Below are 12,576 nucleotides of genomic sequence, written 5' to 3' on the forward strand. Positions count from 1 at the left end.
ATCTTGGTCCTACAGGGGTTGCCAGAGATTTGGAAAGGGAAGAGGAAGCACTCACTGAGATTGAGAGCATCTCTCTAAAGCTGAGAGTGGACTTTAGTGGGCTATGTGTTCTACTCCTTTCTTCTGGGTCTTGCTCTGGTTCCCATTTCCTTCCTTCCTTCCTTCCTTCCTTCCTTCCTTCCTTCCTTCCTTCCTTCTTTCCATTAAGTTTAAAATTTTAATTCCAGTAAAGTTAATCCTTTGGCTTTCTAAGGAGAGACGAAGACTTTCCTTCCAGGTTGGATTGGGCTTTAGGACCCCTCTTACTATATAGACCCTCATGAAGGAAGAGAAGGCCTGAAAAAAGATGAATCCAAAGAGATGAATCCATAAAGAGAAGATGCCAGACATCGGCACCCACCGAAACACATTAGTGCACCATGTTGGAGGCTTCCAGGAAGGTCCCTGACTGTCCCTCGAGAGGGACACAGGAATGGCAGGGGCAGTGGGAAGGCGTTTCGCACAGGTCGAGTGAGTGAGGGTGAGCAGTGAACAGATGCCCCTCCTGAATTTATGTCATGATCTAAAACTGCTCCAAGGAAGTCTAACACAATTTAGAGAAAGTTGTAACGTGAAGGTTCCTTTAGTTCAAGGCCTGAAATCTATCTTTATCCATGGCAGTGGGCTTATTTAAGCTTGAGAACAGGTAAGATTCTAACCAGGCAGAATGATCACTTTTGGCTGTTTTTGTGCCCTTTGAAGATGTTCGTATTACCCGACCCATGGGGAGTGCCAGGCGAAGGAAACAGACTCGGTCTGGGTTTTGAGAAGTGGGGAGTGGGGCAGGTGCAGGGTGGGGCATTTGGCGGGGAAGGAGATGGCATGAACAGAGATGGGAACTCCCAGGGACAATGGGCATGAGCAGGCCTGTCAGGGAAGGTATGAGGTGACAGGTGTTCGGGGGACCCCTCTTTCCCTTTTGACGGTGGCACCCCGTGTGGGGGGGTGTGGAATTATGCCCTGCACACCATGTCCCTTGGGTCTTCCCTGTGGACTTCCCTGTGGCAGGTCTTCGTGCCTTGGGCTTGTGGGTGTGTGTTTCGTAAAGCTCCCCTTTACTGGAGAAGGGCTATGAACTGATGAGCTTTTGACTTTGTACTGTGCAAAATGTTGGAAATAAAGGCAGGGACTCTTTCGGACTATTTTTACTTATTTATTATTTTTAAAAAATATTTTACTTGTTTATGTATCAAAAGTGAAAAAGCATATAATTCAACAGTTTCAAGAATGTCGGACCCCACATTGGGGTGTCCTTACCGGTACTGTGTGCGGCTGTCACTCTCCAGTGCATGATGAGAAACAAACAAACAGACACACAAAGAACAAAGATTTTTCACTGAGGAGCACGGTGGGATGATTAGGGTCCTACTGGCTCACATTCATTCGTTCGACATCTATGTGCAATTCTTCGATGAATCGGTCTTGATGTCATGCCCCCTAGCTCGTTGGTTTTCAGAAAGATTACCTAGCTGGGGTAGTTGAGTCCAGGCTCATGGTCTCTCTCATTCTCTCTCCTCTTCCTCCTCTTTCTCAGTCTCTCTCTCTCTCCCTCTCTCACGTGTCCACTGCTCACACACAGCAGCCGGAAATGACACGTTGAAGTGAGTCACCAATGCGGCTATGAATCACCCTGTAATTGGGGAAAGTTCTGTCCTTCTAGGTCGTGCAGCCCCTTGCTCTCGTGTTCCTAAATATATTGGAAAATTTTGAAACCACTCTGTCCTCACTCCGATCTCTCTTACCCGCCACATCCTTTTGGTCCCTAAAGTGGGCTGAAGTTAGATCATCTTGCGGGGGGGGGGGGGGGTCTCAGCCCTCGAGTGGAGAAGGGCGAGGAAAAGAAGGCTCGGGCAGCCACAAGGTGGCAGTGTGGGCCCCACCATGCTGGCCACCCAGCAGGGTGGCCAGTCAAGTGGCCAGACTCCTGAGATGCAATGACCAAGACCACCGAGGAACACTACTAGCTAGTTCAGATTATACGTTTCTCTTGAGAGTCCTCTTTCTCTTTAACAAGCACATGCGGACAAGGCTGTGATAAATACTAGGCACACCCCGGCATCCCACCCTCCCCACCAGATGAGGGCTGAGAGCCAGGCACACATCCCCCTCTCCCCCCCCCCCCCCCCACCCATTCCTGCAAAATAAAGTTTGTGGGAAGCAGAAACCTGCTTCTATGAGTAAACAAGTCACCTACACTCCAAAATAATACATGCACACTGTTTCTGGGAGGGAGTCGGCCAGGTCGGAGGGGGTCTCCGCAGGGAGGTGGGCAGGTGCTCTGTCCGTGTGCAGGACCGCCGAACCAGGGAGCACAGGCCTTGAGATGAAAGGGTGTCTCTTCCACTGGCCTTCTTTGGCCTGCCGCCAGCCTCCTCAGCAGTGGCAGACAGTGCAAGAGTGACAGCAACGTGACTGGAACGCAAATAGTGTCTACCAAGCGCACAAAAGCCCCGTAAAGCCTTCTGGTGCCATCCTGCCAGGGTCTCGGTGGGGTCCAGGTCTGAAGACCCGGATGGGCAGAGCGATGGGCAGAAGCAGCTGTGCGTGTGCCTGTGCATGTTTTACAGTCTGCTTTGGAGACTCAGCTGAGCGTTGGCGGTCTCCCCGGGGGGCTCCACGAGGGAGTTTTCCTGAAAGGTCCTCTTCTCCATTCCTGGGAGAGGCTGAGGTCTAAGAGGCAGATTTGAAAGATTTACCATTTTTTTTTTTTTTGAAGGCAAAGGCCTTCTCTTTCTCCAGAAAAATTAATTAAAATAAAAGTTTTCTTCCTTTGGAGTTCTTTCTTCTTGGCTCCATCTCCAGTTCTGTCACAGATGAGGACTGCTTCACCCTCGTGGTCAGGGTTCCATCACTTGGCCCATGAAGAGGACTGTTCCTGAGAATGGAAGAATCGTAGGAGATGAGAACGGGGAGAAATGGCATGGCTCGCCCAGCCCCATGTTTATGGATGAGCTGAGATGTGAGAACGCGAGTGAGCTGTCTGGAGTCCCAGCTTTTGGAGTGACTAAGCTAGGGCTGGGGTCCTGGCACGGTGCTCAATTTGTGACAGAACGTCATCCCTGAAGGGAGGAGGAGGGGCAGAGTTATGGACTGGGGCAGGAGGGAGCGTCTACACCTGTCTGGACTGGTGTCTGAGGCGAAGAGACGCGGGGGCAGGGGGCAGTGGAGCCTCCCCGCCCCGGCTCACCTGTGGGGTTGTGCCGAACCACGAAGAGGAAGGGTCTGTCCATGATGATCTCCTCGGGGGCCATTCGGGCTGATACAATAATGGCTGAGAGAGAGGAAACAATGTTAGAACAGAGGGACTGGGCACTGGTGCCTGGATTGATCATAAGTGATCCATTGACACCAGCCTTCTGATGGCAGCATTGGAGGGCGACTAGGAAGCTTAGTTGTTCTTCCCATCACAAACTTTAACAGTTTAGGGAAGTTCTCTGAGGACTGGCTGCCTCCAGGCATTTCAGAGAGATTTACCAGCTACTCACCAACAGCTATTTGTGTAACCCTTTTTAGAATGTTGATAAGCAAGTTCCTTAAGCCGACTGGCCACCATGAGCACAAAGCCAAGGCTTCCTTTGAGGGGCCTTTTCACCTTCACGGGGCCTCAGGAGCCATTGGGTGGGGGACCGGGATCCCAGGAAAAGTGGGCCTACAGCAGGCTAAGAAACTCTGGGGGGATAAGGGTGATGCCCTGAGCACCTGGTGTGGGGGGTGCCCCTCTTCGAGGAGAGGCTGGTGAAGCAGGGCCGTGGGGTTCCTCCCAGACGTGGGCCCCTCCTTGGAAGTCCTGGGAGGACACTCACCAGGCCTCACCTGAGCCTGACTCACCTGTGGAGGAGGACGCCACCGTGCCGCTCTCATTCACCTCGATCTTGACTTTTTGCAGCGCCTGTGACACGTACAGTGCCTCTTCATCTGAAACAAGCGGATCCGAGTGTGGATCAGCTGGGGTTCTCAGAGATACACTCCTTTGTCCTCTCGGGGGCCCCCCAGTCCACCAGCATAAGGAGGAGGTGGAAGGAAAATCTCTTACCTGAGAGACTCGAGAAGTCCGCCTGGTTTGGCTTAAACATGTCAGTCATCCCCAAGTTCTCCAGGGGTCTCCGGAGGTTGACTTCACTTTCGAGGGAGAACCTGTAAACAGGAGGGGGAAATAGCTCAAGCTCAGGCTGCCCCTTGTTGCCTCTGCCAGGCCCTGTCCACGTATCCCCCTCAGCTGACGGGATGGGGATAGGTGTGAAAGTGGAGGAGGGAGGCTTGGTTTTTTCACATCTGTGCGTCAGGTGTAATGTAAACGAACAACCCCTACCCTCACCCCCTGGAATCTTGAGGGGGGCGGTGGCAAAGGGCACATCCTCCTGCAAGAGGATTTGAACAAAAATTTGGTCTGTAGATTGTGTTTCTGGGAGCGAATTCTGAAGAGGACTCCAGCAGAGGTTTTGGGGGCACCTCTGCTTCCCATCAGGGCCCAAGTCACCTTGGTTCTCGGTTCTCGTTTTCTAGATGTGGGGGTGGGTGGGGGTAGAGAACACAAGGGCACCCTAAACAACTGAATCTTCCTCTTTCCCCAAGCATGGCATTATAACAGCTGGAAATTTGGGGTAGGTGTGGTGGGAGGCTTCCTTGCAATTCTGGAATTACCCAGCCTCAGCCTTCTCCACCCTCTACTCCTGCAGAAGGATTTTTTTAATCTGCTTTGTTGGAAGCCAGCTAGAAGCTGTAGTTCTGGCTGCTTTGTCTCCTTTTGTCTCTTGTTTGGATGTTGATTTGAGCAGATGGGGGTGGGAGAGGGTCATCTCAAAGGCTGATCCATCCCTCTCCCCTCCCCCCTCATTTCTCTGACTCTTCTTTTGGTTGGCTTTTGCTGGATATTCTGAGGGTGGAGAGTGTGGGGGCAAGGTCTAGGAAAATTCCCCACTGCCCTCTGCCCTCCAGCAGAAACAGGAGCAGAGATGAGGAGAGGAATCTTAATCAAACCCAGGCCAGAGTGTTTCCCATCAGCTTCCCACACATGTCCCTGCCCTGCAAATGTCATACTTGGGAAACATGGGGGTGGTCCCTTCAGGGAGCCTTGGGGGAGGGGAGGGGTAGATAGAGAGGATTAGGGCATTGGCAAGTGTGGTGCGAGCAAGGGGTGACTTACTTGGGCAGAACCAGGAGGCGGAGCTGTCTGGTCATATTCCCTTTCCACTGGCTGATGAGCTGGGCATCCAGGATGTTGGTGAGGGCAGAGAGAGGCACCTCTTTTTCATAGGGAGCAGCAATGAACATGCTGAGAGTGTCCCCGTGGTAGGGCAATTCCAGGATGTCATAGTAATGGCCGTCGGGGGTGGAAAACTCAGCTGTGAAGACACCAAGATGGCGCACTGAAAATGGCTTCAGCTCTCGTTGCTTCTGACCCGGCACTGGCTTTTCAGCTAGTTCTGTCTCATCCATTCTTTCTGGAAGCCACCTCTCCACCCTGGCTTTTGAGGCTCCCTAGTCGGTGTTTTTTATCCCCGTTTCCCTCCTCTTCTGCCAATCCAGCATCTTCTGATACTGTCTCCTTTTGGCCTTCTTTGCCTTTACCCCCCTCTCCCCCACACCCAGCCACTGATTTATCCCAGCATCTCCTTCATCTCAACTTCCACATAGGCCTTCCCCCAGCAGGATCTGTGAGCCCCTGGTGATCACCTAGAAACACGTGGGTCATGTGGTCATATTTGGGCTGGAGGGACTTTCTGGACTTTTTTTTTTTTTTTTTGATGTTTTTATTTAATTTTGAGAGACAGAGAGAGACAGAGTTCAAGCGGGGGAGGGGGAGAGAGAGGAGACAGAATCCGAAGCAGACTCCAGGCTCCGAGCTGACAGCAAAGAGCCTGATGCAGAGCTCGAACTCGCCAACTGGGAGATCATGACCTGAGCCAAAGTTGGACACTTAACTGACTGAGCCACCCAGGCGCCCTGCACTTTCATCTTGCGTGATATAAAGCTACTTTCTGCTGCTCCAATTATCCCAGTAGCTCCTACCTGGGGATTCTTTGTCAAAGATGGGCTATATTCGAGGGGTTCTCCTCCCTGAGAGGGGAGCACCCCGGGGAAGAGATGCGGTAGCTGTGGGACTTGGGGAAAGGGTTTTGTACTCACTGTAGTTGAACTTATTGGTCTGAGCCATCATGGGCACAGAAACGGTGCTGCCATCAGATTTGTGGAAGAGGCGGTGGTGGGTGCCTGACTCTGGGAAGGGCGTCTTCCACTGGCCATTGAAGTAGAGGGCATTCACCAGCATCAGGCGCGTCAGCTGGTTCACGGCCCCTTCGCCCAGTAAGTCGCCAATCATGCCTACGGGAAAGCCAGGTGAGCAGGAGGCTAAATATGTTTTGACCCTTTTAGATGGTTCCCTTCAGTCCTTTGAGGGGATCCGGTCAGGAGGCAGACGGGGGTGTAAGTCTAGACTGAGTCAGTCTAGCTGTGTTCAACCTGTTCATCTTCCTAAGAGTCTCAGGAAAGCTTCCCGCTCATCGCATGCTCTGGCCCTGGGATCCTGTCCAGGATCAGACCCGGACACTTAAGTCTTGCCTTACTTTGCTCCCCAAGCAGCAGTGTGGAGGAGCTGTGTGTGTTTCTTGTGGTTATTACTGTTGTCATGACATCTCACAGCACTTTAGGGAGGCCCTTAGAGTTGGTTCGTGAGAGGGCCTACTTTGAAAACTAAGATGCTCTGATTCTTACAGCACCTGCCCTGTCTACAGAGAACAGCATGCTGATGGGGAGAGGTTGGGATTCTGGGGACTTGTTTCTAGATCCCCTTCCTCTGCAGGCCCTTGGGACTGGCCTCCGCTCCCTGCCCGCTCACCTTTCGTGTGTGTCTTCACCCAGTCGTTGACGATGAACCTGGCTCTATCCACCTCTGAGAAGTCCACTTGCTTGACCGTGGTCCGGAAGAGCCTGAAGAAGTGAGGCATGAAGCCCTTGACCAGCTTCAGATCCCGCTGGACGAAGATGGCATCGGCCGTGCTGATCTCATCCTTGTTCCACGGCCCCATGAGCTCCTTGTACAGCTGGCGGAGGGCAGGGGCCATGCCCTTCTCTGTGCCGAGGCAGGGCCGAGAGGACACATTAGCTTATGTTGAGCCGAGGGCCCCCAGCCGGGCCAACTTCCCCCCAGGAGAGGCCCAACCTTGCGCATGTGGATGGGGCTCTTCTGTTCCCCCAGGGGTCTCTGGAGGGAGATTCCCTTCCAGACCTTAATCTCTTCGGCATCTCTCTCTTCTCCTCAAAAATCTCAGGCCCTAACCCCTTTTTGGGTTAGAATACTTTTCTCTGCTTTTGACGAACCCTAAGTTTTTTCTTATCGTAAGACTAGCTGTGCTAAGCATTCACATGTATAATCCTATTTAATCCTCACAGCAGCTCTATGTGGTAGATGGTTTTATCGTCCCCATTTTGCAGATGTGGAAGCTGAGGTCCAGAGGTGTTAAGGTAGTAAGTGGTGAGGCACACCTGTTTTACACCACATCCCCTGGCCTGTGCCCCTTGTGACTGACCCAGAACCCAGTAAAGATGCCCCGTGACACGGCCGCATAGGAGCTGGCTCGGCTAAGCTGGCGTCCGCCCGCCTTCTGCTTCTGGTTGCTTACACCCCTGTCCCGTGAAGACAGTGTGAGTGCCCGCCCTCTGCTCTGCCCTGTCTCTCACCATCAATCTGGAACTGCATGGCTGCTTGGATCTGCTGCCGAGTCTCTCCTCCTGTCGTCAGCTGCAACATGGCCAGGACCGAGGCCACCCCGTAAGGTGAGAAAACCATGTTGCGGTCCTTGGAGGCCCATGCCACCTGCTGAAACACCTTCACTCCAAAGTCTGTGGTCAGTCGGGCCGCCTGAGTCTGGCGGTGGTAGGAGGCCGACCCTTCACCAAAGACGAGGGCCAGGCCCAGGGCTAGGCAGGCGAAGACTGGAGACATCCGCATCCTAGAGCAAGCGGAAAAGGATCTGGTGAGAGGAGAGTTCTGGAAAGCGGCACCCCAATCACAGGCCAGGCTCCTCGGGTTCACCGCTGGCAGGTGATACCTAAACACAAGGACAGGAGTCCTTAAGAAACCCTGATGGGCTCCGATTCTGAGCCTTTCCCCTCGTCTCAGCCCCAGGGAGTCTTTTTTTTTTTTTAATTTTTTTAAAGTTTATTTTTTTTTGAGAAAGAGAGACACGGAGCCCGTGCTGGGGAGGGGCAGAGAGAGAGAGGGAGACACAGAATCCGAAGCAGGCTCCAGGCTCCGAGCTGTCAGCACAGAGCCCGACGTGGGGCCAGAACCCACGAACCGTGAGATCATGATCAGCCCCAGGGAGCCTTAAGTGCATTTCCACCAGTGGGACTTTGGGGAACCCCTGGCAGCACCCTGTAGCGTATCTCCCTTCCCTTCAGGAGGCCAAAAGACTAAATTGTAATAACGCCTTTGATTTGCATAATGGTCTTAATTCTCTTCTAAAGCTTTCTCAACCGTGAATTTTTTCGAGCTAGCCGGCATGAAAAGCCCCTTTCCAGAAGTGGGCTGGGCGTCCTGATGGAGAGGGACGGAGAGTCGAAGCCCCTGTTTCTGTGTGGTGGGGTTGACGGTGTGGCCTGGCCACCTTCCGTCAACTCAGGTCTGCAGTTCTCCAGGGGGAAAAAGAGGAAAAGTGAGGATCGTGGACAGAGAACATTTTATGGGAGGGGTGTTCTTCGCTTTAACCTCAGGAGGAGATGGAGTTTTTTTTCTCTTACCTGAAGTTCTCAAAGGCCCCTTGTGATTGGTGGTCTGTCCTGCTGTTGCTGAATCGTGGTGATTCTGCAGCTGGAGAGGGCGTGTGGCTCTCCTGACAGTGCTCTTGGCCCCGCAGCCAGACGCAGCTGTGTTCCTCCAGAGGCTGCCGCCTCCCTTTATACCAGATGTGGGCAGGAAATAGATGAACTCATGGTTCAGCCCCACCCACTTTCTCGCTCTGCAAGTCCCTCTGAACAGCTGGCCAGGCCCCCTCGGCACCTCCCTCTGCCCAACTTGCAGAGGCGTGTGCGCGTGCTGTTCTGTGTGTACGTGTGTCAGAGGGGTCAGGAACAATTGGGCAAACCCCGGTCGCCTTGGCCCGAGGGCCTCCCTGGACTTGCTACCCTCTGCCTGTGTCCCCCTCTTTTTGGATGATCTTCCAGCTCGACCCCTGGCAGTGCCAGGCGGCCCCAAACTACCCCGTGTTTGGGATTACCTTCCCCGATACTCAGCTGGGGAAAAACAGTTTACGTTTCCTCCTTTTGGAGAAACGGGTCACCGCGTAGTTACCAAAGAAGCCGTGAACTTTTGTCTGCCAGTGCTGTCCAGTCTGTACGTGCTGGCCAGCCTGGGGAGAACACCCCTCCCTCCTCCTGGCCTCATTCCAGTGGCCAGAGGGCACGGAGCGTGCCATGTGATTGTCTGGGTTTTGACTGTCTAGGACATGAGCATGCGGAGGACTCCCTTCCGTTTTTCCCTCTTCCCTGCCAGGTGCGCGCCCGCCCGCTGGTCGATGATACACAGCTGACTCTCCCACGTGTCCAGACTCTTAAGATGCCCTCGAGGCTCTCTTTTGTGCCAACAGCCGTGTCTGGAGGGGGTTTGGGTGTGCTGGATGGGGTGATGGTGATGGAGGCTGAAAGAAACCAGGGGTTGACAGGGTAAAGACTTGGCAAGGAAGTAGGAGCCCAATGTGTAAGTTTCATTTCTTTAAGCTGCCTTCTGTGCCTGGGGAGAATTATACCTTATCCTTTCCTCGAGACGCAGACACCTGGGGGGTGGTGCTGGGGCGGCCAGTGAGAGTCAGTTCGTGGCGGGTTTGTGGGGTGTGCTTCCAGAACACCGGGCTTGGGGATGGAAGACTAACCAAACAATTCTGCAGAGGGTGGGAATTGGCCAGAGACTGGTGCGTGGGACTGCACCTGGGGGCTTGGCAGGGTCAGGTCACGTGCCCAGGATGTTGTGGACAGAGGGGTGGCTGGGTGGGGAGATGATGCACTTGACCCTGGGCTCCACACGCTGTCTCGCTTTGTGTAGGTGGTGGGGTTCAAGTGAGAGTATCCATGGAGACAGCGGATAGCAGAATCACAGGAAGTTTAAGTGGGTGGAAGCTTCGGGATATTTGTTTTGGATTTTTTCAGTAAGCAGATACCAAGGGCAACCACAGCTGGACGGCTTTCCCACTTTTTACTCTGCCTCTGCCTGTGTTTTCTCTGTTGCCCCTAGGAGTCAGGTGGGGAGGGGGTGGCAGGGAAAAAAGGGGAAACCTCGGTCGGAAAGTTAGGATCACCCACTCTTTTCAAGTACAGGACTGTTCCCATGTAACTGCTTCTTGTTTATGTCCTTTTCTTTTCTTGGTCTCGTTTGGAGTCTCTGAGAGAGTGGTTAAGCATGAGAAGGTGGTTACTTCTGATCTCTTTCAAGTGGAGAAGACAGAAGTGAAGCCCCCAACCCATCTCCTACCCCCCAGAAATGCCCCCAGTGCCCTGCCCTCCACCTCTGGGGCTCAAGGGGGATGGGGACATGGGCATCCAGGTTGGGAGTGCCAAGCCCCAAGTTAGAAGGGCAGTGGGTCGAGACCTGGTTGAAAGGGGCTCCCTTGAGGTGCCCCACTGCCCATCCTCTCCAGCCAGTTCAGCTGACCCTCCTTCCCTTCTTTTGTTGGCCATCCAAGAACCATTGTCCTGGACCTGATGGATGACCCTGATGCCATTCCGGAAAAGATGCTCTGTTCCCAGGCATGGAAGGGAGCAGCTCTATGTCCTGTTGGGGAGAAAGGGGACATGACTTATGTTGAAAACACAAAGGGCTGACTTAATCAGGGTTTTTTCCAAAACTGGAGGGAACGTGTAGGTATCTGGTGGGTGTAGATTAGAAACTGAGGCAAGGCCCGGTGTAACTGGGTCCCATGCTGGGGTTTCTGACTCTTCCTTTGACTTTCTCATGAGCTAGGGCCGCTGGATGATCTAAGCCCAGACGTGACCGTGACCATGGTGCCTGTTGCTCCTCTGTGTGTTAAGGCCTTGCTTCCACCCTGTCTGCCCTCTGGAGACCTTCCACACATCACAGTGTAGCCGGATCGCCCCGCCACCCCCAGACAGACTTCCCTGCGACGCCCTTCTCAGAATCCAGCCTGATTCAAGGGGCCACATCACTATCCCTCCTTCCCCCGAACCCCAAACAAAGCCTTGACCCAATCACCTTGCTCAAGCCGTGGCTCTTTTGTAAGGGGTCAAACAGCAGAAAGAGAAAAGTCCCTGCTTTTGAAATTGCTGGATCTCTGATTCCCAGAGGGTCAGAGATAAGAGCATGAGTTACAAGACTGTGGATTTCTGGGGAAGTTTCAGTTCCAGCTAACTGGGAAAGATGTTTCCATCTGTCCGCTAGCAGGTGGTTCATGACTAGACCACACTCACGCTTTCCGTGACTGTCCCCCCACCCCATGCCCATGGGCCCTGGCAGCCCTGGTTCTCTGTGGGCCTATCTTCCCTTCAATCTTTCACCTCCTGTCCTGCAGCTGCCCTCTTTGCCTACTCTCTTCTCTTCCTCTTTGCTCTCCCAGCACCACTACCTGCTTTCTTTTTCACTTTCCCTTTCTCTCTCCGAGACTCCCTTTTCTTGACTTCTCTGTTCAACCCATGGTCAACTGGTCTACTCCACTAGCCTCAGCCGGCCAGGGGAGGTCTCTCCCACTTTCCCTCTCTCTCTTCCGCTCTCTCTGACTCAGTCCCCCTTCCCTGGCTTCTCCTCTTGAAGAATCCCTTTTACAGTCAAATGCTCTGCTCCAAGTCTTCCTGCAGGGCGGAGAGTGCTGTCCCCTATCAGTTACACAGGCTCCCTGGAATGTTGGAGCTGGCCTCCTGATTCTTGGTGATTTCACTGGGAGAGCTGGGGGTGGGAGCAGAACAGGGTCCTACTAACTCACAGCACTATTTCTGGCCTGGTTGCTCTCCAAACAACACAACACCAAAAATAGCCTGTGTTTAGGCTGGGCTGGCTCTGCCCTTCTCGTAGGAGTGAGCTGGGGTGAGTGCCCTGTGTCCTTCCCTGCCTATCCTTGCTTAAGATCTTGACCCTGGAACCCCGACAGACACGGGCCACCTTGGCCCGTCCAGGGTCTCTCCTCACACTGGTACCACGCCCAGCGTGTCTCCCCTTCCTCTGCCTGCATAACCACCTCCATCTCCCTTTCCCAGCCACCGCCAGCCTTCTCTCCTTAAATGCCTGTAACATGACAGCTTGATGAAGGCAGAGGGCAGCCCCCAACCCGTCTCCTTCCCTCAGTCTCAGCCCCGCTTGTCCACAGTTGCTTTTTTTCTGCAATTATATCCCTGCATTTCAGAGCAGGAGGGTCTGAAGAACCATTTAATGCAGCCCTTCGAATTTGCAGGCATGGGCCCTGAGGTCCACAGAGGCCGCATGATGTGTTTGAGTCCACACGGTGCCATCCGGTGAGGGGGAACGGTGGTCACTGCAGTGGATGGACCCGCCTGGTCCCAGATCTGACACCTTGCTGGTCATGTGTCTTTAGGTAAAAC

At 53.5% G+C, this 12,576-nt stretch overlaps 1 protein-coding gene across 1 annotated transcript; it reads right to left on the reverse strand.

Annotated features, from left to right (window-relative positions):
• Positions 1–1,647: 1,647 nt before the first annotated feature.
• Positions 1,648–8,912, reverse strand: SERPINE1 (serpin family E member 1). The gene is made up of 9 exons (XM_030300136.1): positions 8,779–8,912; positions 7,717–7,988; positions 6,875–7,108; positions 6,166–6,360; positions 5,183–5,381; positions 4,073–4,173; positions 3,868–3,954; positions 3,227–3,310; positions 1,648–2,914 (listed from the first exon to the last, which is right to left on the reverse strand). The coding sequence occupies exons 2-9, from the start codon at positions 7,985–7,987 to the stop codon at positions 2,877–2,879; spliced, it is 1,209 nt and encodes a 402-aa protein (XP_030155996.1). The 5' UTR covers position 7,988; positions 8,779–8,912; the 3' UTR covers positions 1,648–2,876.
• Between the last annotated feature and the right edge of the window lie 3,664 nt (positions 8,913–12,576).

The sequence above is a fragment of the Lynx canadensis genome, chromosome E3, assembly GCF_007474595.2.
Source record: "Lynx canadensis isolate LIC74 chromosome E3, mLynCan4.pri.v2, whole genome shotgun sequence".
In the NCBI taxonomy this organism is placed as follows: domain Eukaryota; kingdom Metazoa; phylum Chordata; class Mammalia; order Carnivora; family Felidae; genus Lynx; species Lynx canadensis.